Below are 23,919 nucleotides of genomic sequence, written 5' to 3'. Positions count from 1 at the left end.
ACAGAGGGACCCAGAGGCTCAGTTAGCCCCAGTCTCCTCTCAGAAGAAGATGCTGATAATTCCTGATCCCTCAGAAAGAAGGGGGCAGTGTGGCAGGAATAGTCCTGAGGGCAGGGACAGTGGAGGGTCAGGAATGCTCCTGAGGGGAACAGTCTCTGGACACACCTGACAGTCAGAGCTTGGCCGGAGCCTGTGGCTTCCTGAAATGCACAGAGACCATGTGGGGCCTCACTCCCTGTGAAGGGGCTGTCGGAGGGGCCCTGTCAGTCTGAGAGGAGGCTGCTGCCCCCCAGAGGAGACAGTCTTTCGGGGCTGGTTTCCATCATCTCTTTCCCTCTAGATCTGCTTCTCTTCCTCTTGTGATGAGTTTGATTTCTCCATTTGTCTCTCATCCTCTGCCACTACCTCCTCCTCTTTCTCTGGCTTCCTGGCTGGGGTGGGGGGGTCCCCAGGTACGGTCCCCAGGACTTTGGTGCTATGCTCCTGAGCTTTGGCCCTGAGGGCAGCAATGCTGTTCTCTCTCAGTTCCTCCTGGGAAATGGTGGTTTTGGGATCCGGGGCCCTCTCTTCCTTGCTGCTCTTGTCGAGCTTGGGCAGGGCCTGGCGTTCCGCCTCCGGCTTCCTTCCCACCTCAGCTGCTGCCTCCAGAGACTTTTTGTGCATCCCTAAAAAGAATTGTTGGTATTCGGGTTTAGAAAAGCGCCTGGGCATGGGAAAGCCATCTTGAACTGAAAACAGCAAAGATAAAGAGAGGCCAGAATTAAGGAAAAGCAGAAACCCTTGCTTCAAACAGCAGTCACACAGAGGGCCCATTGCTTTGGGCCCTGCATGAGGGAGAACTCAGGCCAGTTTTCTTCTAGAGACAGGCCAGCACTGAGGGGGAGCCCAGGACAGACCAGAGGGGGGAGCTTGTGCCAACTCTGTGCTCCTAACAGGCCAAACATAAGGGAGGAACCAGGCCTGTAGCAACAGGCATGGAACTTGGCCAGAACTGAGATAGGCCACACCTAAGGGAGAGCAGGGCGGTGGGAGGGGACAGATCCCTGTGCTCCTCAAGGGCCAGTCCTGAGAAGTGGACAAATGTGCCAAAGTCTGATGCCACTTCAGGAGGCACAGGCTAAACATCATGGAGAGCCAGGGATTTCCTGCCCCAGAGGTTAGGGGTGTGGCTGCAGGACCGGGGCATGAGGGATCAAACAGAATGGGCTCCCTGGCACTAGCGAACAGTGAAGGTACCCAACTAGCAATGACAAGATAACAGGGCAGGGGGGCGCCTTTGTACAGCACCCTATTACTGGAGCCAGGTAGCAGGAGGGGAATCTGGCTATTCTCTCACCCACAGGGCTGATGAGAGGTGTCCCTCTGCCTATTCTCCTCCCTCTCGCACAGCCTACCCCTCCACTTCTCTCACTCCCAACTTCACACAGACAGAAGGACAGGGCAGCGCATTTCTAAGAGGCCAGAAATGAGCTTTTTGGCAGAATGAGCCTGAGAGATCAGAAAACAGGAAGCAAAGAGCAGGAATGTGAAAGGGAATCTGCTACTTCCACATCCACACAGCCCCCAACCCCCCAGCAGAAGGCAGGCAGGAATTAGACTGCCTTCAGCTACAGGGAACTGTGGGAGGATACCAGTCCCTCCCTTCCTCCCAAAAAGAGGACTCAGGAGGACACTTGGTTCATCACAGGAACAACAAAGTTGCCCCCCCCCACCAGCAAAGCATCACACAAGGGGCCCCTCAAGGGCTGCAGGAGTCAGACCCAGACAACTTCTTGCTGTGTAGCAGGGAACCGAATCTGCCATGGCTTTTGTGTACAGTGGATGTTGACGCCCATGCCACAGGAACCTGGGCCAAGGGGATGGTACCCCCACCTCATGCCACAGGAGTCTGGGCTCAGGGCTGATAGCCCCCACCCCAGGAGTCTGGACCCGAGGACTGATACCTTACCCCACCCCAGGCCAAGGGGCTGATATCCTTGCCCCTCAAGTCAGGACCCAGGGCTTGCAGGCCCACCCCAGGGCCCAGTGGTCAGGCCCTAATATAAAAGGCAATGTCCTTGTGCTCTCGGGTATGGGGAAAGTGTGAGTGTAACTTCCAGTGTTACTCTAAGTTTCCCTATTTCAACATGTCACTCCCTAGAAGTGTCATGTCACTCCATGTCAACATGTCACTCCATGTCATGCCTGTGCCCAGGTAGGGTGCTGGTCTCTTACCCAGGAGCCAAGGGGCGCAGGACTCCATGATGCCGTCCTTGGCGGATTTGAGGATAGACTCTGGTAGCGGGATGGAGTGACGTACCATTGCGCCATAAAGCCCATATTCTGCCATCACGCTGCTCCTGCCCCAGCACTTTTCCCGCTTCCGCCACTTGGCTCGCCGATTCTGGAACCAAACCTGCAATGAGCAGAGCAGTTTACTGAGGCTCGGTGAATTGTCGCTGCCCCCTTAGTTAGCTTGGGATTCTGTGTGTGCGCGTGCATGGACAAGTGCTTGTGGATATCTGTGTGAGGGCCTATGTCCCCCTCAGGCATCGCAAGCCAAAACAAGAGAGATTTATTAAAAATGTTGCGAGAGACTTTAGTCACCTTTATTCCTGACAAAAGCACAGGCCTGACCTTGCTGAATGGACAAGGCATAGTGCAGGCCAGAAATGGGCAAGCTTCCACCTGCTGCTCTGCTGATGCCCCTCAGGTCCCCTTGGTATGCCAATGATGGGACACTCTATACACAGCTCTGCCAATATCCCTCAATCTCTCGGAGAGGGTGAAGAGCGCCCTTCTATGGGACATGGAGATGTCTCAGGAGCAGCTACACCTCTCCCCTGAGGGCTGTGCAGGGGCTGCCATGTGTACCCCGGGGGGCAATACATGTTCTCTATTGGAGCAGCTGTGGCTTTCCTCCCCTCCTGCGCCCCTCCAGTAGTCTGTGTCTTTTCCCCACCCTCGCAGGAGCCAACCTTCAGTGCAAGTCCCATCTCTTGCTGCAGGATGTAATTAATTTCCCATTGCAGTGTCTCTCGCTAGTGGCTTTTGGCTCGGGTGCCTGGGATTTTCTCTTTCATTATTTACTGAGTGGCTGAGCTTCAGAGAGAGGCTGTGTGCAGCAGTGTCTGTGGGGATGGCTGGCCCAGAGTGGTGTGTGCTGAGGGTGTGTGTGGGGGGGGGGGGGGCGATCGCCACAGCTTGCCCTGAATTCCCCGTTTGAAAAGGCCCTCATCTTCTCAGAAAATTGGCAGAATAATCTCTGGGCTGTGACCCAGGGGACAGTGAGCAGAGACTCGGGTGGCATCAAGGGGGGTGGGGGGGCTCACAGAAATCTATTAGTGTTCTTGCTCCGATTTCCATTCCTCTTGTCTCGCTCTCCCCCCACCCTCCCCTCATTCCCTCCCTTCCCGCAGTGGAGCGGCATCAGCTTTAGATGAAAAATTGCTCGAGGTCTATTCAGAAGGCGGCAAAGGAAGCGTCAGCCCCAGGGGCAGCCCGGGCCTGATTGAAAAATAAGTTAATTTCAGTTTGAATCGATGGGCCTCAGGCACTGAAATATCACGGGAAATTAAAGCAGCTGGTCCCCTGGGAACCAGGCCATTGACCCGCGCTAATTAATGCCATGGAGTTACCATTCGCCTCTCTGCGAGGCAGCCCCTCCCTCCCTGAGGACACCCCAACCACCTCCTCATTTAACTAATTAGACTCACGGAAAATTGGGTGTTAATTTGTTTAGGAATTTTTTTTTCTTTCCAGGGAAGTACATGGCAGAGTGGAAATGAATGGCGGGGTCTCGCTGGCAGATGGATGCTCGGGGTCACTCCGCAATCTTCTCCAACTTGATTGCTTGATTAGGTCGTTAGCACATTAAAAAAAAAAATTGCTTGCCGTCTGGTGCTGGCCTGATGAGTGGGATGAGGCGGGAATCGCCTGGGTAATTTATCTTTTTATACTGCAAAGAATTTGATTTCAATCTGCAGATATATGGAGGCGCCTTTGACACCTGTTTAACATTACAGAGCTGACAACTTAACCCTCTGATGCCTCCACTGCCATGAGCCAGAGGGGAGCAGTGCTCACCGCTCCAGCTGGGGGCCCGAGGCTGGGAAGTGGGTTCTCCCAGGGCTGGGCTGGGGAGAGAAATTCTGGAATGAACTCCGGATGCGCCCCTCCAGCAGCGAGGGAGCACTTAGAGGGGGAGGGCTGGATCATAGGTGGGGGCTGTGGGGCTGCAGCTGACAGGTTTGTTTTGTCAGCGCGCTTGTCGATTTGAAATGAGTGAGTCTGGGCAGACCTTACAATGGCTGTGGGGAGCAACCCAGGTTATGGAGAAAGTGTGATGCCAGCCTCTCGCAGCAGGGAGCTCTGTGGGGGGAAAGAGGCGGGAGCACCCCCGTGGGGAAGCTCCCAACTACTCCACTTCCGGCCTTTCTCAGAAGTAGGCACTGTTGGGGATAGAGTAGGGCACCAGCAGTTACTTCTGTACCCTGGGGCGGGGAAGCAGGGGTGCCAGCTTCCAGGGGGTGCTGCACCACTGTGCTGCTCTGCCAGGGGATTTTTTGGTGGGGAAAGGGACTTGGCTTTTTTTCTGCTCAGGGACTCGCAGGGAGGGGGTGGCACCAAAAATGTTTTCTGCCCTGCCTGGTGGAACGGCTAGTGCTGCTCCTGCCAGTACCACCGGTTCTACCAAGAACTGGGTATGGTATGGGACAGTAGCACAGTTACTCCAGTCCTCTCTCTCCCAGCAGGGGGCAGCAGGAAATGGACCAAGGCACTAGCTGTAGGGGAGTTGCCAGTGGCTTTAGCCCCAGCCTCTCCAGGCAGGAATTGCTGAAGGGCAGTGGTTTTCAACCTGTGGTCTGCAGACTGTGACTAAGATTTCCAAAGGGGCCTGCACTTCCGTTCGAAATTTTTTAGGGCTCCACAAATGGAAAAAGGTTGAAAACCACTACTGTAGGGAATGGCAGGTGACCGTCTCAGCTACTCTCATCCCAGCCTCTCCCAGTAGCAGGCACTGCAGGGAATGGAGTCAGAGAGCTCACCACCACTGACTGCCTCACAAAAGAGTAATGTAAATAGCTTCCTTGCACATTTAAGACCCATATTCTTTGCATTTTCATTCTGCTGCTATTTTATTTCTGGACTGTTAATGGTTCTGAATCCATAGATCCCTTAGCAAGCACCCTCCAGGATTCACCTGTGCCCTCCTGCCTGGAGGGCTCTTTATCAGTCAGGAGGTAGAGAAATTCTTGCTCAGGAACTGCTTTGTTCATTTCTCCTGTGAGCTTCCCGACTCTGAGGCAGCAGTGCAAATGGTACCAGTCCTTTCTAACTGACCAGCTTTGAATATCACTGGTAACAACACCTTTGACCCATACAGCAGTTGCCATCAAAAGGCCTCCACCTCCACCCCCACACCAAGCAACCGAGCTTGCCAATTTTACCTTGGATAAATAGATACAGTTATCTCCCTATCTACAGAAGTCCCATGTTCTTCCCTTGATATCCTATTAGAAACACCTTGGGCGCTGCAAATTCTGTGGGAAGCTGACTGCAAATAATTAAACCCCTGTAAACAATTCCTAAGATGCTCAGCGCTGCAGTAGCTGAGCACCAAGATTATCTTGGCATTTGTCAACAATTATCACACAGCGACAGCCGAGCTGGCCATAGATTTCCCCCTGTGAGATAGATATGGGACGTGGGGGATTCACTGTGACTTTTAAAGTGCATCTACTGTACATAAAGGGCTGTCCATAAATTAATCCATTAGGGGGTGGGTGGGTTCTTAATTTTAAATATTTGTTTCAGTGTTACAAAGGGGTAGGTATTGAAAACCACCAAAAAATGTGTAACAATTTATGGATAGCCCCTAACTCTTCCCCCTTCCCCCCCGCTCTTCTCTCTTTCTTGTACATACACCCTTCTTTCCTTTCCCAACCCCTGGATTTTATCACTCTTCACTTTCTTTTTCTTTTTCCCCTCAGTACTTCATTTCCCTCCCCCACACTTCCTGCTGCTCCTCCCCTGGGACACACAGTCTTGTGAACTTCTCTCACTCACATGTGTGTCAGATGCACACCATTACTCACACACCTCTCCCATACCACACCTTTCCCCAGCTCTTTCATGTAACTGCATCTGTAATGTCCACTAGGTGGCTCTATGCATTGAAACTCAACATACTTACTATCTTTTTCACAGCAGAGGAGAGGAAGCAAATGTAAAAACAACAGCAACAGACTGCCAGGTGGCAAACAATTTTCTATGTCAGTGAGATCAAAATGTTTCATGAGAACTGTCAATTCGGTCAAAATTTTTGATGAAAAATTATCAAAGAGCTTAAGAGCAATAAGATCAAAGCACCTCATTTTGGCTTTGTTTTGACTATTATATATTATAATTTATAAATATAAAAGTCATGATATATCATAAATATAATATAATATAAATATAATATAAAAGTCAAAATGATAAATTTGAAACAAAGCAGTCTGATGAGGTTGTTCTGACACTTCCAGCATGGCACTTTTCTCAGATTCTTTTTTTTAATGGGAATCTTCAATTTTTTTGTTTTTAGTTGGGATGCAAAGAAATTTTGGAATGTCAGAGTATCGTGTAGAATGGAAATTCTGGGGTTTGATCAGCTTTGGTATTGACCCAAAGAGCCAGAGGTTTGATCAGCTCTAGTATTGACCCAAAGAGCCAGATTCTGCTCTCACTTACTCTCATAAATCAGGCAGAACACCAGTGAGACCAATGGAGTTTAAAACTAGGGTTAATGAGATCAGACTCAAGCTCGGCATCGCTGCCACAATTAATGCCTTAGACCTCAACACACAGAATCACAGAAATGTAGGGCTAGAAGGACCTTGAGAGGTCATCAAGTCCATCCCCCTACACTCAGGCAGGATCAAGTAAACCTAGCCCATCTCTGACAGGTGTTTGTCCAACCTGTTCTTAAAAACCTCCAGTGATAAGGATTCCACAGCCTCCCTCAGAAGCCTATTCCAGAACTTAACTATCCTTATTGTTAGAAAGACTTTCCTAACATCTAACCTAAATCTCCCTTGCTGCCGGTTAAGTCCATTGCTTCTTGTCCTATCTTCAGTGGAAAAGGAGAAAAACTGATCACTGTCCTCTTTATAACAACCCTTAGCATATTTGCAGACTGTTCTCAGTGCCCCTCTCAGACGTCTTTTCTCAAGACTCAACATGACCAGCTTTTTTAACCTTTCCTCTTTGGTCAGGTTTTCTAAACATGCTGTCATTTTTGTTGCTCTCCTCTGGACGCTCTTCAATTTGTCCACATCTTTCCTAAAGCATGGCACCCAGAATAGGACACAGCACCAGTGCTGAGAAGAGTAGGACAATTACCTCCCATGCCTTACATACAACATGCCTGTTAATGCACCCTAGAATGATATTATACTTTTTCACAGCTGCATCATATTGTTGATTCATATTCAATTTGTGATCCACTATAACCCCCCGTGATCCTTTTCTGAAGTACTACCACCTAGCCAGTTATTCCCCAATTTGTATTTGTTCATTTGATTTTTCCTTCCTAAGTATAGTACGCTTGTCTTTATTGAATTCCATCTCGTTGATTTCAGACCAATTCCATAATTTGTCAAGACCACTTTGAATTCTAATCCTGTCCTCCAAAGTGCTTGCAACCCCTCCCAGCTTGGTGTCATCCACATATTTTATAAGCACACTCTCCACTCTATTATCCAAGTCATTAATGTAAATATCGAATAGTACCACACCCAGGACAGACCCCTGTGGGACTCCAGTAGATAACCCCTCCTAGATACCCCCTTCCAATTTGATAGTGAACCATTGATAACTACTCTTTGAGTATGGTCTTTCAACCAGCGGTGTCCCTACATCAGTAATTTCATATAGACCACATTTCTATAGTTTGCTTATGAAAATGTCATGTGGAACTGTGTCAAAAAGCCTTACTAAATCAAGCTATATCACATCTACTGCCTCCCTCCAATCCACTAGGCCAGTAACCTTGTCAAAGAAATAAATTATATTGGTTTGGCATGATATGTTCTTAACAAATCCATGCTAGTTATTGCTTATAACCCTATTATCACTTAGGTGCTCTCAAATAGATTGTTTAATAATTTGTTCCAGTATCTTTCCAGGTATCAAAGTTAGGCTGACTGGTCTATTATTCTCTAGGTCCTCTTTGTTCCCCTTTTTAAAGATAGGTACTATGTCTGCCATTGTCCAGTCCTCTTGGACCTCACCTGTCCTCCAGGAGTTCTCAAAGATAATTGCTAATGGTTCTGAGATTGCTTCGGCTAGGTCCTTAGTTACCCCGGGATGAATTTCATCAGGCCCTGCCAATGTGAATACATCTAACTTATCTAAATAGTCTTTAACCTGTTATTTTCCTGTTTTGGCTTTCATTCCTTTCCCCTTGTTGTTAATGTTAATTGTGCTGAATTTTTGCTCATCATTTTGGTCACCTTTTTAGTAAAGACTGGAGCAAAATAAGCATTAAACACCTCAGCCTTCTTGATCTCATCAGTTATTAGCTCTTCTTCCCAGCTAAATAGAGGACCCTCATTTTCCTTCATCCTTCTCTTCCTCCTACATAAGAATGGCCATACTTGGTCAGATGGTCTATCTATCCCAGTATTCTACCTTCTGATGGTGGCCAGTGCCAGACGCTTCAGGGAGAATTAACAGAAGAGGGCAATTTATTGAGTGATCCATCCCCTGCTCTCCAGTCCCAGCTTCTGGCAGTTTGACGTTTAAAGACACCCAGAGTTTGGGGTTACATCCCTGACCATCATAGCCATTGATGGACCTATCCTCCATGAACTTATCTAATTCTTTTTTGAACCCTGTTATACTTTTGGCCTTCTCTACTTTTGGCAATGAGTCCCATAGGTTGACCATGCCTTGTGTGAAGACATATTTCCTTTGGTTTGTTTTTGTATTTCCTGTTGCTTATTAATTTCATTGGGTGACTGCAAGTTCTTCTGTTATGAGAAGGACTAAATAACACTTCCTTATTTAGTTTCTCCACACCAGTCATGATTTTATAGACTTCTATCATATCTTCTCTTAGTCATCTCTTTTCCAAGCTGAAAAGTCCCAGTCTTATTAATCTCTTCTCATATGGAAGCTGTTCCATGCCCCTAATCATTTTTGTTGCCCTATTCTAAAGCTTTTCCAATTCCAATTTTTTTTTTTTGAGATGGAGCGATCACATTTGCATACAGTAATCAAGATGTGGGCAATCCTCCATTTATACAGAGTCATTATGATATTTTCTGTTTTATTTTCTATCCCTTTCCTAATGGTTCCTAGCATTCTGTTTGCTTTTTTGACTGCCACTGCACATTGAACCGAAGTTTTCAGAGAAACTATCCACGATGACTCCAAAATATCTCTCTCTTGAGTGATAACAGCTAAGTTAGACCCCATCATTTTGTATGTATATTTGGGATTATGTTTTCCAGTGTGCATTACTTTGCATTTATCAAAATTGAATTTCATCTGCCAATTCTAATGTATTTAAAGAACCTCTTCTTACTGCCTTTTATTTCCTTTGCTAAGTATAACTTATTTTGTGCCTTAGCCTTTCTGATTTTGTCCCTACATGCTTGTGCTATTCTTTTGTGCTCATCCTTAGCAATTCATCCATATGCTACCCTTGTTGTAGGATTCCTTTTTGTTTTTCAGGTCATAAACAAGCTCCTTATGGCTCCATATTGGCCTTTTGCTATCCTTCCTATCTTTCATTTGCATCAGGATAGTCTGCAGTTGCACGTTTAATACTGTCTCCTTCAAAAACTGCCAGCTCTCCTGAACTCCATTATCCCTTAGATTTTCTTTCCATGGGACGTTACCTATCAATTCTCTAACACTGTGGAAGACACTATGGCTGTGAGCCTTAGCAGGTCACATCCAGTCCACCATTGTCAGACAGGGCAGACTTATTTCCTACAAAAAGAAAAGGAGTACTTGTGGCACCTTAGAGACTAACCAATTTATTTGAGCATAAGCTTTCGTGAGCTACAGCTTACTTCATCGGATGCATTCAGTGGAAAATACAGTGGGGAGATTTATATACATAGAGAACATGAAACAATGGGTGTAACCATACACACTGCAACAAGAGTGATCACTTAAGGTGAGCTATTACTAGCAGGAGAGCGGGGGGAGGGGGGGTGGGCACCTTTTGTAGTGATAATCAAGGTGGGCCATTTCCAGCAGTTGACAAGAACATCTGAGGAACAGTGGGGGGTGGAGGGGGGGAAATAAACATGGGGAAATAGTTTTACTTTGTGTAATGACCCATCCACTCCAGTCTCTAGTCAAGCCTAAGTTAATTGTATCCAGTTTGCAAATTAATTCCAATTCAGTCTCTCGTTGGAGTCTGTTTTTGAAGTTTTTCCGATGAAGTGAGCTATAGCTCACGAAAGCTTATGCTCAGATAAACTGGTTAGTCTCTAAGGTGCCACAAGTCCTCCTTTTCTTTTTGCGAATACAGACTAACATGGCTGCTACTCTGAAACCTGTCATTATTCCCTACAGTTTATTCTCAGGGCTTTCTCTAGATTTAAAAGGCCCAAGCCTTGGGAGATGATTCCACAGCCTAACAGATCTCATTCTTGGGAACCGTTTCATGACATCCAGCCTACGGTTTCCTTTGCTCAGTTTCTCAGTTGACTCAGGGCCAAGGGAAGCCCTTTCTTTATGACAGTGGGAACCCTGTCTATTTTCTCTGCTTTTCCTGATGCCTCACTTTTGGTAAATCTGTGGAATTGGCTGTTATGCAAGTACATCTCTTCAGCCACCACCACAATGTATAAATGTGGAGCCACTTATTGTAGGCAGGTGTCTTGCCTTCACTTTCCCTTTCCCTTTCCCTCGGTTCTTCTATGGCTCCTTGATCCAGAGTAGCCTTTGCTTTGGGATGGTGCTGACATTTTTGTTCTATAGCTCTTTCCATAATCTGCATCAGCAGTAATCTGTTGGCCACTGGGAGCAGTATCTAGGTTTAATCAAGACATTAGCTGCTGTATAGGTCTGCTCTTGGTGCCTCCCCTTGTGGCAGGCTTTGCATGTGTATACCCTACACTTCGCTTTCATCTAATAAAAGCTTGTCCTTAGCTTGGTTTTCCCATTATACTGACTGGGATAGGGCAAGGAGGTTATGTATTTGCACTCCCAAACTTCCCAAGTAATGGCTTTGTGAACCATGAGCCATTAGCAATGGCCACAACATTAGAAACACAAAGGTGACTAACCTGCTCACTGCAACACTCCACAGTCATAGGAGAGGCTGTGTCTCTGGGAGGTTCAAGCTCCCTGAAGTCAAAGTGATAGTTAACTGCTCTGAATACTTAAGCTATTTGTCTATACTAGCTTTGCTCCAAGGTCTGAGGGTACATCACGTGGCGTAAGTGGCTCCTTCACGTTATTATGCAAAATATTACACATTGCACTGGCTCTCACAGCACCTGCTGTCCGAGTTCCTGCCTGGCCAGAATAACATCTACGTCTTTGCCAAGACATCTTCTATGTGCCTTGGTGACCAGCATGAATTCTTGACAACACCCCCATTCTCAAAACTTTGGCTAGAACTATTCTGGGTCCTTTGTAGGAGACTCTATTTTGCTTCCTGCAACATGGCTTTCAGTGCTTGTAGTATTTCATCTCATCTTCCATCTTCAGCTAGGTACTGATCTGATGTACAGAGGCATACACCACAGGGAGAAGAAGAGTAGAGTCCTCTCTGAAAGACCTGATGGTTTTTACATTTTACAGATACTTTGCTGACGGGCACATTCAAAATGCACAGAGTTAATTTCTCAAGATTTTGTTTCTGTTTGCTGAAGGATGTCTTTGATTTTTTGCAAAGCTCTCAATTTGGTGGTCTGTCTTGGACCAATGCAAAGTATCTTGAGACAGTGCTACTCCCGAGATAAGTTTGCAATATATACTTCAGGTCCCTTTTTATTTCATATGAGCACATTATGTGTGCTCAGCCCTGTAGAGACAACAGAAAATATAGAGCCTGCCCCAAGAAGTCCATAATCAAAACTGCCCAAGACGATATAGTAAACAGGAGAGATTTTGTTATGTTGTTTTTACCTTTTAGGATGTGGATGAGAAAAGGGGAGGTTGTTCAGCATTTGAGAAGACAGAGGGAGTACCAAGTATTTGGAGAAGCAGGGGAGAAGATGCAAAGAGGAAAGTGGGAGGATACAATGGTTAGGGCAAGGAGATATTCTAGGATGGAGCACAGACAGCAAGTGGGAAGAGGAGGGAGAGACAAGAGCACAGATATAAATGGGTGGAGTCATGAAGTGGTTTGAAAGGAAAGATGAAAAGCTTGGGAAGCAAGAGGAAGCCACTGTAGGGGCTTGAATAAGGCAGCACATGATCAGCACATGCCTCTCGACCCCTATCTCTGTACTTCGAGAGGAGTCATGGGCAAATTGAAGGGAAAGATGTTACCCTGAGGTTTATGGTCTGAATCAGCACTGATCACAGCTCGCCATTCAGATCAAATCCCCTGGATGTGAGCGCTGCAGTCTGGCACTATTTTTTAATCGGTGCCTATAGCAGCTTCCTAGCTGAAAGAGACTTTGACCTTCAGGCTGTCTTTCCTGTGGCAGGGTTGAACCTAGTCCTGGCTCACTTCAATCACTCTGAAGTGTTACATCCTCATTGACATCTTAGTAGCCAAGTGCTGATTGCTGCATGACAATTGCTTTCACTTGCTCAGAGGCTTATTATGCTGTGACTGCCACTCCCAGGCAGTGTCCTTGTGTGACGGTTGATGGAGTGGCTTATACACATTGTACAGGTGGGCAAAAATTGACAGAAGTAATTCACAGACACCATCAAACTTCATACTGCCTGCACACTGGCTAGCTTAGGTGTAGCCAGAATTGCATACATCTTCTCTGGATCTGGACACACCCCCTCAGCAATGAGCAGATGGCAAATGCAGGAAACTCCTTTTTGCTCCTGGCTCTCTGTAGTATGTTGCTATGGTCAGTTACTGCTTCTTCCATTGTCTCACCACAGCCACATACCAGAGCACCTTCTGCAATAGTCACTGCTTCTTGCTGTTGCTGCTGACACTCCTCTGGAGCATCTGAAATACCAAACAGCACCTGGTGCCCTTGATATTGCCCCACTGGGAACCAAGGTACTAGAGAAACGTGGGTGTTGAAGCTGACCCACCACAAGCTTCTCAATACCCTTTTCCTAAGGAGGGGAAGGTAGAGACAGGGCAGTAGTTGGCAAGATCTTTGACACCTAATACAAATTTCTTGAGTAAGCTTTTGACACTTAAGGGCTAGTGGGAGCTGTCCCTCCCTCAGCCAGGCATAATTGATCTCCATTAGCCCCACATCCTGTCTTTCATTAACTGGATGGGGAAGGGGTCCATGTCATGTGAGACGGAATGGTCTTCTCATTGTCTAGTGCCTTCAGAACCTCCACCTGTGTGGCAGGCCCAAGTTGCATCAGGAGACTAACAGCCCCCCTTGCGCTCTGAACCCATTTCCACAGATCTGGTGGAAATGACACAAGTTCACTCTGTTCTGCAGGACAAAAGCTTTCCACAGCAGGACATGTTAGATTCTGAAGTCAGCTGAAGACAGCTCAGCCTCAGTGTTTATTGTTTAAATGTCTAAAGTCGTCTGCCCTGCTGTTGATGAACCAACACTGTCATGTAAGGCTGCCCTTTGCAGGTAAATAGCTGATACCTGGAGCTGTGAATCCCAGCCAGACGTTAGCTGGGTTAAGAGGCAACAACACAAGCATAAGTACAGCAAATTGGCTGGATCACTCTCTGCGCAGTACCGGTGAGACAAGAAGATGGTCACTGCATAGTGTGGTGTGTGTGTGCATGCACAGACTTCCTGAATGACCTTGGGCAAGTCACATGGGGTACGTCTGCACTTCCAACTGGAGGTTTAAATTCCAGCTCAAGGAGACATACCCGCACTAGCTCTGATTGAGTTAGTGTGCTAAAAATAAAGGTGTAGCCATGGCTGTGTGAGAAGCGGGAGGGGCTAACTGTCTTGAGTTTGTACCTGTCCAAGACACTACGTGCGTACTCAGGTGGCTAACTACTCCCACTACTCGCGCTTCTATTTTTATCACGCCAGCTAAAGCACAGCCTGTGTGGGTATGTCTCCTCAAGCTTGAATTTACACCTCCAGAGCGAAATGTAAACATACCTGCAGTCTCTCTATGCCTCAGTTCCCCATCTGTATAATGGGAATAATAGCACTTTCCTATCTCCCAGTGATGTTGTGAGGATAAATATATTAAAGATTGTAAGATGATTAGATTCTACAGTGATGGGAACCGTATAAGTATGATAGACAGACGTGTTCCCTCTGGTGGCTAGAGCCACAGAGCAGATAAGGGATCTGCTACTGCTGCCAACTAAGGGAGCTCATTTTTATGACAAGTAGCCTGTGTTTTTAGAGGTCGACTACCCTGCTCCCCAGGTGTGTGAGAGAGTTATCTAGTTGCTGTGCCTGGAGCACTAGGATTATTAAATTTGGAAACCTGCCATCATTATGTAATAAGCACATACTGAGAGGTCACATGGCATCCTCAACAAAGAGAGATGTGATCATCATCTGGATCACCGTAATTTGCTTTAGATAACAGGACAGCACGGGTTCTCTGAACCCGCTGCTGATCCCTTTCCTCCACCGGAGCACAGGACACAAGAAGTTGCAGGCATCAAACTGATACCACTTATCTCCAGTAGATATCACAATCTGTGAACCATAATATCACCTCTTGGAACATCACCCACCCACCCCCAACCTATACCTGTGATGCCTTATCACCAGATCTGGCTGTGCAGTGAAATCTTGGAAAATGTGATTGTTCAGAAACTATTTCATTTGGCAATGGGGTGACCATTGCCCCAGAACAGCAAAATCTCAGCTATGATACACTGTAAAATTGTTTCGCTGTAAGGGCTTGACAAAGTTATCCTTGTCTGTTTCCTTCTTCTATTATCCACAATTGATATGACTAATTCTTATTATTACTGTTGATGGTGATGTTATGAGTAAATTGTATCAGAAAGATTCTTTCATTTTGCAAAGGGAGATGAGACAGAACGTACACTAGTCATTTGCAATAATCATATTAGTTTGTTTACTCTAGGAACTCCTGAAGCAATGCCTGCTAAAGAGAGATTTCCTTCATCTTAGTCTTGTGGTTGGGAATCAGAATTAGAAAACAGAAATTTTAAAAATGTCTAGTTTCTAATGCTGTCCATGTGCTCAAACAAAACACAGGCTATTACAACATGTTTTTTGTGGGGAGTGGGGACAATATGTAAGCGTATCTCCCCTCCAATCCGTGCAAGATGGATAGACCATTTTTTGCTTTTTTAATTAAAGTTTCATACTACATATCCAGGCATTGACCTTCCCTGGATCTTCAGGCTTGAAGTTGATTAATTTACTTACTGTTTCTGTGATAGAGTGGCTTACAAACACCAAATCTTGCCCAGCACCTTTGATACCATATTTCAGTAAATTTTATTGAGCATGGAATGCTATTCCAACAAACAAGTGCATCCTGAAATGTCCACTAGATGGCCACAGGCAAATATGTACACACCTATAGACAGACAGACAGACCAACAAAATCTCTCTGTCTCTCAGCACATATTTTGCATAGTCACTAGGATGCACGTGTGCATCACTGTTTGAGAATCTGAGATTGAGGAAATGAATAGCTGGCATTAAAAAGTCCTCTAGCTCTTCCCACCACTGATTCATAGTTAATTTCCCCTTGTCCTGCAGATAAACCAACGTTCGGCCATTTTATCACAAATTTCTTCAGGTCTGATATTACCTGTGTCTCAAACATCCTGCTGCTTTCTCAGGCTACCAGACCTGATCCCTTCCACTACAGAATAACGACTCATAAAAAGGAGAAGTCTCTGACTGAGAAAATAGCAGGGAATAATAAACCCCACCTGATGGCCAGAAGAGCATGGCCAAGGAGCTAGTGAGTTTTGCTGGATGTTTTTTTTCCCTTGACCCTCTTTCTTGGGTGATTTTAGCTGCTCCCATAGTCTCATCTGTCATCTCTATGCTGATGATTCCCTGATCTACCTCAGTCCCTAACATCTCCCTGTCTAATCTGGCATCTCTGACTGGCATGTCTCTGAAATGTCCTGCAACCCCAGTGCTTTCAGTGATAATCCACTGAGATGAAAGTCACTGAAATGAAAACGCCATTGCAGCGATACTGATCCCTCTACCTTTGCATTAAATGTGTCCCACTACATCGTCTGGGTCTGATTTAAGCTGCAAACAAACCCCTTGGGGCAGAGACTCTCTCTTTGCACATCACCAAGCATACTGTTGATGCTCAATAAATCAATTAATTATAATAGTGCAAGTCTTGACTGGATCTTGATAACTCCCTAGCAAGCCTTGATTGCCAGCCAGGGGTGCAATTGTAGGCTTGGCTCGGATACTGCTCTCTGATAGGTACCGGGCCCTCCTCCCTACATGCCCAGGAGTGGAAGACCTGGCCTGGCTTGGAAACTTCCAGGCTTCTCAACGAGGCTGCAGCACGTTTATAAACCAGGAAGCTGTTTATTGCTGTTTATTCAAATGTAATGTCAAGATTATTGGCACTGTTTATGGTGACATCACTTTCTATGGAGGGTGTAAAAGGGCTATGAAGTTAAACGAGCACAGTAAAGGTGGCACACGGCCTGCATGGCTGATCATGGAAGTCTTGACTAGCATTGTCCCTGTTGCTTGCCTAAACCCAGCACAAGGGAACTCGACACTGACACAGGAGATGGATTCTCACCACACTGGAGGACAAGGGCCTTTTCTTCCAGGCTCAGCAATTTGTAACAATTACCTCTGCCTCTGGACTCACATCCACACCGCTCGAGGGGGAGGGTAAATCTATGTGCAACTTTAAAACATGCAATTGTCTGGCCTTCATTTGAGAAACTGTCACTTGCTGCTAGTGATCTTACCAACTACTGACCTGTCTGAAATCTCTCCCTCCAAGGTTACCTCCCTGACAAGGTTGCTGCAAGCTAACTACACTAGTTCCTCTCCTCCAGCAACACCTTGGACCCTTCCAGGCTGATTTCAGACTGGCATGTGGCATAGAAACAGTGCTAGTGACATTGATGGACAGTGGACAAGCTAATGTAATATTAAGGTTTATGGACATGCTAACATTGCTAGATCTGGTAGCAACTTTCATCACTTCCATCATGTGATGCTACTGATCCACCTATGGGAGTCTAGAAGGGGTAGCAGGTGTCACGTTCAGCTAGCTTCACTCTTTCCTCTTGAATAGATCCCTGCGGGTAATGATGGGCACTATTCCACCACACTGAGGGCTCTCACCTGTGTCACTCCACCAAGCTCATCCCTGTTCATCACCTATGGTAGGCTGCAAGGGAGATTGTGAGACACTGTGGGCTACAATACCATCAATATATTGATGCCACCCCACTCTTGCTGGCCTCATGAAGCACAGACATACTATCATACTAATACCCCGGTGTCTGAGGGAGCTAGGAATGGGGATAGAAAACAGCTGGCTCAAGATCAATCCTGGAAACCTGAGGTGCCTTAAGGTGGATTCCCCGCTGCTCGCAGGAGCCCAGACAGAAGATGGAGCCAGAACTTAGCCAAGAGACAGGGCCCTTACCCCTTGAATGTGGACCTGACCACAGCAATCCATACTTTGGTCACCTCCAGGCTGAACTAGTGCCTTTGCTTGTTTGACACATGCTTCGTGGGTAACCAACAAGAGTGCACCACACCAAAACTCCGCACTCTGCTGATTTCCTATCCAGTCCTGGTTTGGTATCTAGGCTTTGGAAATTTTCTTTAAAGCACCAAGTGGGTGTGGGTCTGGCTACCTGATACACCCAGTCTCACCTTGCAGGGTAGCCACGCTCAGTGGGGATGCTCAGGCAGGCGGAGCTCAGTTTCAAACTCATGGAGGGTAAAGTAGGAGAGCCCTGGGCTGTGGACTTCACCATGGTTGGAGATCAGGCTGAGCAAGAGTTTTGCCACTTTTAGGGCTTCACTGTTGTTACTGATTGTTTTTACAGCACCCCAATGCATGCTGGGAACTTTACAAAACAAGTGAGACCCAGGCCCTGCCCTGAAGGGCTTAGATAGGACACAAGTGAGACATAAACAAAAAAGGGATTAGAGAGGGAGTCCAGGGTTCACCTTGGCCAGAGAACACATGTTAAAATACAGCACTGGGTTTCAAATGTGCTAGGTACAACATTGTAGATAACACATTTCAGACATACACATGGATCCTAATCTAGACAAGCCCAAAGATCCATTTTACATTAACACAAAAGATGACACTTCACAGGGTTTTGCCCGGTCTTGTCCTGCATGTGTCAAGCTGACCTGAGGGGCCACTAGAAACAAGTGAAGTATGAAGGCTGAGCAGAAAGTGGCCTAATCTCCTGAAGGCCAGTGGAATAATCTAGTTGCATCAGAAGTGCCTGAAAAGCTAAGGCAAGCCCTGTTGGAGTCTATCCACAGTCAGATACCTTTCTGTTGCTTCCATATTGTGTGGGTTCTCTCCATGAACATATGGCCCATCTCTGCCGATCAACTTATCAGAAATCGTAAGTTAAGCAGTCAGGGCTGCTCAGCATTTAGATGGGAGGAGGCCTCCAAAGAAGAGACATAGGAAGTAGTATGGGTTATGCTGTAGCACTATTCTCCTCTTGGACTCTGTACCAACCCAAATGCCCCAGTGTGGTGCGCTTCAGGGAGTGGTACAACTCAGCAGGGAGTGCTCTCCCTTCTGAGTCAATGCTGACCCCCGTGCTTCAGCATGGTGCTAGGGAGAAATGTGCTATGATAGGTGCACACTTTTGGGGGAGATATAAAACCAGTGTGCTATCAGGCAACACCAAAGGCTCACTCATTAAATCTCACATGGCACTTTTTGTAACATAGGGACCTACAGCTTTGGGGCCAAACTCAGCCCGTGAATATCTGCACTGACTTCTAGGCCTTTTGTTTACAGCTGTCATGTTCCACTTCAGAGGAGGCCGTATTTTGGTGAGTAGTCCCTAAACACAATGCACACTTCAATCTCCCTGGTCACTCAATAACAGACCTAAAAGTGGCAATTCTTCACCAAAAAAACTTCAAAACCAGATTCCAGCGTGAAACTGCAGAAGTGGAATTAATTTGCCAACTGGACACCCTCAAATTAGGCCTCAATAAAGACTGGGAGTGGTTGGGTCATTAAAAAACCTAAACCTAATTTTCCCCCAACTGTTACTTTCACCTTCTTGTCAACTGTTTGAAATGGGCCACTCTCATTATCACTACAAAAGTTATTTTTCCTCCCTTGGTATCCTACTATTAATTGAATTGTCTCATTAGACTGACCTCACACTTGGTAAGGCAACTCCCATCTTTTCATGTATTTATACCTGCTCCTGTATTTTCCACTCCATGCAGCTGATGAAGTGGGTTCTAGCCCACGAAAGCTTATGCCCAAATAAATTTGTTAGTCCCTAAGGTGCCACAAGGACTCTTCGTTGTTGTTTTTTTGAAGAATGTAAGTGCTTTGGCATTCTTCAGGATGACAGACACTATGGCAACATGAGGGTGATGTCACAGAGAGAGAGTACATGCGTGCCCACATCTCAGCATGGTAGCCACCCGTTTACTGAGACTAGGCTATGAATAATCAATAGGAGATTATAATACACTGATGCTGCTAATCAGCTCCCCTTCTTCTGCTCTGTCCAAGATTCATCTCCGTTGGATGGAAACCTCCAGAGAGGGAAGCAGGGGGAGGGGAAGAGCGAGAGATCTCCAGAGGCTCATCTAAGTTTAAATATTACCCAGTGAAATATGCATTGGAGGAGTTGGGGAGGGGAAGAACGCACACAGCTCCATGCCAGGGGCTACACTACAAAGGGGTGAATATCACACAGTCTATGAAACCTCCAGTTAGCGCACCAGCAATTAGCAGGCGAGTTGATCCCGGGCTTAGGGTGCTAACCAGAGAGCCAGGTTCAATTCCCTGCTCTATCACAGCTTTCCTGTGCGACCCAGGGCAAGCCCCGTAGCCTGGCTGTGCCTCACACCCTCACCCATAAAATGAGGATGACAGCACTTCCCTCCCACAGAGGGGTGGTGGGAGGCTCAACCTGTTAACAGCTGTGAGGTGCTCAGGTGGTTATGGTAATGGGAGCCATCAGTGCCTACAATAGACAGACAGAATTTCCCAGAAGTGCCTCAGCCTGGGTCCAGTTCTCAGGGACTTTCCAACACTACAGAGGTTTCCATCCAGGATCCTTGAGACTCCTGAGCTACGCTTAATGTGTATATTAACAGAATGACTTGGGCTGTAAGCTTTTTCAGGCAGGCACTGTGGTTGTGGAGCCCCTACCACCAGGGCACCAAACTCATTCAGGGAGGAGGGCTGCGTTCCCACAGTAGGGAGGGGACTGGAGCAGAATTCTAGGACTCCACATCCATCTCTATCCACAGCAGAACACCTGCTGCTGTCAGTGGGAGATTTGACACAGATCAAGGGTAGAGTCTGGGTTCCTGTTCTTTATTAACTACTTTGGTGTCACACTCAGTAACACTTGGCAGAAAAATGCATCTCCCCTGTAGGCCACAGTTATTTCTGCCCTTTGTTTCTCTTCTTTCTCCCTCCTCCTTTGCTGGTTTCTCTCCTTCCTTCTGTTTTTTGTGTCTCCTCGGGTCTTCCCTGTGCATTTCTGTCCTTGTACAGATGCCCAACGCACTGGGCTCCTCTCTGACTACTGCCCCCAGTCCATCTGCTGAAAGGATTGGTAACACAATTCATGTCGATATTAACATGTCCTTTTGGTTGACACTTCAATGAAATGAATAGGAGTCTGAACAGCAAATGCCTCTCTGAGCCATTGTTTCAGGCTGGCTGCAGACTTAGGAAGACAGCAGTGCATCCATTTACTCTCCATTCACCCACAGAAGCTTTTCTTTGCAACCATGAGGGCTAGAAACTTACTTTTTTACCAAATGTAACCAACTGCCTGATCAGTGTGGTGCTTTGTCTCCCTCGAGTGGTGACTGGGCCACAGCTAGAGGTGGCTTTTACAGCCTTAGCTAGCAGAGCTTTGGTCTTGCAGCTCAGGAATTAGAGGGTCATAACATTCTGCACATGAATATATGTCACGCAAGGCACAACAATACAGTAGACGGGCCAGATCCAGCCTGCGGTCAATACATTTGACACTTCTTGCCTTACCCAACAGGGTCCTGCTACTGATGCAGGTCCCCAGGTGTTATGGCACTATAAATAATAATACCCAATTTAGGATTATTTATCCTGCTCCCTTTCTTCTTGATTGGTAGTCATCTCCTTTGGTCATTTAAATAGCAAGTGGTGCTAGCAAGTCCTTGTTTCATGCAATAAGAAATCATTTTACCACTATGCTCACGACAGCTCTTACCCCAGACCTCCATGTGTATGGGGCCGTGAAGAAACCCTCAGCAGTCCAATGCGCCAGGTCAGATGAAGCACAAAGGAAAGTACCACCAGAACATCGCCAGCCAACACAACAGGCAAGATGGCCGTCGTCAGAGCAGAAGAACAGGTGGAAGGATGTGACAACCAAAAAGAGTAATATGTGTAGAAACCCTCTCCCGGGCACTAGCACCTGCCCCAGCTGTGATGCAACAGCACAGAATGCATTGCTGGGCAGAAAGACAGCCAAGGAGAGGGCAGCTCAAGCTGGGGCAGAGGCTCGGAAACCACCTGAAGGGGGCAGTTGGAAAAAGATGTTAGAGAAGAAGGTGGGAAGGAGAAAGATCTAGCTGCTGAGCTCGCAGAGGAACCAGAGCTGGGGTAGGAGGTGAAGTAATAAAAGAAGAGGAGAATAAAAGTAGGGAACTGGGGAGTAAGTAGGAGGTTAGCAGAAGCAGGGGAAAAATAGACTTGGTGAGCAGCCGCTATTAGAGAAGGGAAATAGAGGGAAATAAAATCCAGACTTACCAGAGAGCGGGTATCAAGGGAATAAACCAAAAGGAAATAGAACTGGTGGGGAAAGGAATTGATCAAAGGGCTGTGTTAGATGCAAACAGACCCTGGAAGCAGTAAACGAAAAGCCCACCCACAAAGGACCTAGAATACATGAACAGAAAGTGTGACGGTTTGAAGCTCTGTTGAAGGTGGCTAATGCAAAAGTGAGGGCCCACTAGGTAAGGGAAACCCACTTGTGGTTCAACTTGGTGCAAAGAGGCACGGGCACACAAACATCAGACCTCAGGAGCACTTCAAGCTGAAGAGAAACAAGGAACTGGGCAGCTGGAGTGGAGCTGGACTTACAGCCGAGGAGAGGAAAAGCTGATTCTCCTCTGAAGGGACACAGTATGTTGTAATCTCTCCTGTTAATAACAATGCATTTGGTACGAACTGCCCAGTGTGCAGAAGCTCATTAAGGTTTCAGAGTAACAGCCGTGTTAGTCTGTATTCGCAAAAAGAAAAGGAGGACTTGTGGCACCTTAGAGACTAACCCATTTATTTGAGCATGAGCTTTCGTGAGCTACAGCTAGCTCCTTTTCTTTTTGCATAAAGGTTAAGGAGCTGGTAACCTACAGTTCATTACTATAAATAGTAGGTCTTTGGTAATGTTCTATATTATTTATACTCAGAGTACAATTTGGGGGTTTCCCTAATAAAGTTCTAAAAATTTACAATCACCCCGATTGGCTTGGTTTGCCTCTGTCTCTCCTCACAGCTATTATAGTCCAGCCTGACTGGGTCAGCACAATGCAGAGGACAAAGGGCTATGGAGCCTCCCAACATCATCCCTAATGACAGGAGCCTGCCCTTGAAGGAGAAGAAGAGATGGAGACCAGGCCAGATATGGACAGTTCTCTGACCAGTGCCTAAGAAGCCAGGAAGCCACCAAAGAGAAAAAGCAAGTACTCCTATTGAGCCTCACTGTCAGGGCACTTCACAGCTCTGCCTCAGCCCACATCTCAGCTCCTGTCTCCTCCTAACCCCCTCTTGCACCTCACACTCTGCCCACTCCTCTTTTAAAGCACTCCCAGCCTTCAGCTCCCTCCTCACCCTTACCCCTTTCCAGTTGCTTTGCAGCGCAAGTCTCCACCCCCATGTTTTCTACTTTGGCTAGAGCACAACATGGCTAATGGTATGATCCATATGACCGACTCCGTGGGTGCTCCAGGGCTGGAGTACCCACAGGGAAAAATTAATGGGTGCTCTGCACCCATTGGCAGCCAAGCTCCCCCCCAACCCCACCTCTGCCTCCACCTCCTCCCCTGAGCGTGCCGCGCCCCCACTTCTCCACCTACCTCCCAGCTCTTGCCACCTCAAAACAGCTGTTTTGCGGTGTGACAAGCTCCAGGAGGGAGAGGGGAGGAGAGGGAACGTGGCACACTCAGGGGAGGAGGTGGGGAAGAGGTGGGGATTTGGGGAAGGGGTTAGAATAGGGGCAGGGAGGGGGTGGAGTTGGGGTGGGGACTTTGGGGAAGGGTTTGGAATGAGGGCAGGGCAGGGGTGGAATCGGGGACGAGCCGGTGGCAGAGGGGGTTGAGCACCCACTGGCGCCAGCAGAAGTTGGCACCTATGGTATGATCCAGTACCCATGTTAGAGAACATCCTCTCCAGTGCAGTGCACTCTTACCCTTGCTGTCTCTTCTTTATCCTTCTTCTTCCCAAAACTCCATTGCCTGTTGTCTTCTCCTTTCTGGATCAGAAAGGAGTTTTCTGTATAACTTGGGGACCTTGTTGATGAGGCTTGCTTGGCTTTGTTTGTTACCCAGCGTACATGGATAATCAAAATTCCCCACGAGCTGAGCTGAGAACACCGAGAACTGCACCCCAGGAAATAGTCCTCCT

General features: G+C 47.0%; 1 protein-coding gene across 1 annotated transcript in view; it reads right to left on the bottom strand.

Moving 5' to 3' along the window:
• Positions 1 to 336: 336 nt before the first annotated feature.
• The window catches only part of VSX2 (visual system homeobox 2), a 42,425-nt gene continuing 18,842 nt past the window's right edge, over positions 337 to 23,919 (bottom strand). The window contains exons 4-5 of the mRNA XM_073349160.1: positions 2,215 to 2,395; positions 337 to 665 (exon numbers count right to left, since the gene is read on the bottom strand). Of these exons, the coding sequence (XP_073205261.1) occupies positions 337 to 665; positions 2,215 to 2,395 (510 nt within the window). The remainder of the gene's footprint in view (positions 666 to 2,214; positions 2,396 to 23,919) is intronic.

The sequence above is a fragment of the Lepidochelys kempii genome, chromosome 6, assembly GCF_965140285.1.
Source record: "Lepidochelys kempii isolate rLepKem1 chromosome 6, rLepKem1.hap1, whole genome shotgun sequence".
NCBI classification, from domain to species: domain Eukaryota; kingdom Metazoa; phylum Chordata; order Testudines; family Cheloniidae; genus Lepidochelys; species Lepidochelys kempii.
Note: the sequence above shows the minus strand (reverse complement) of the source record. Positions and strands in the feature narration are given on the sequence as shown.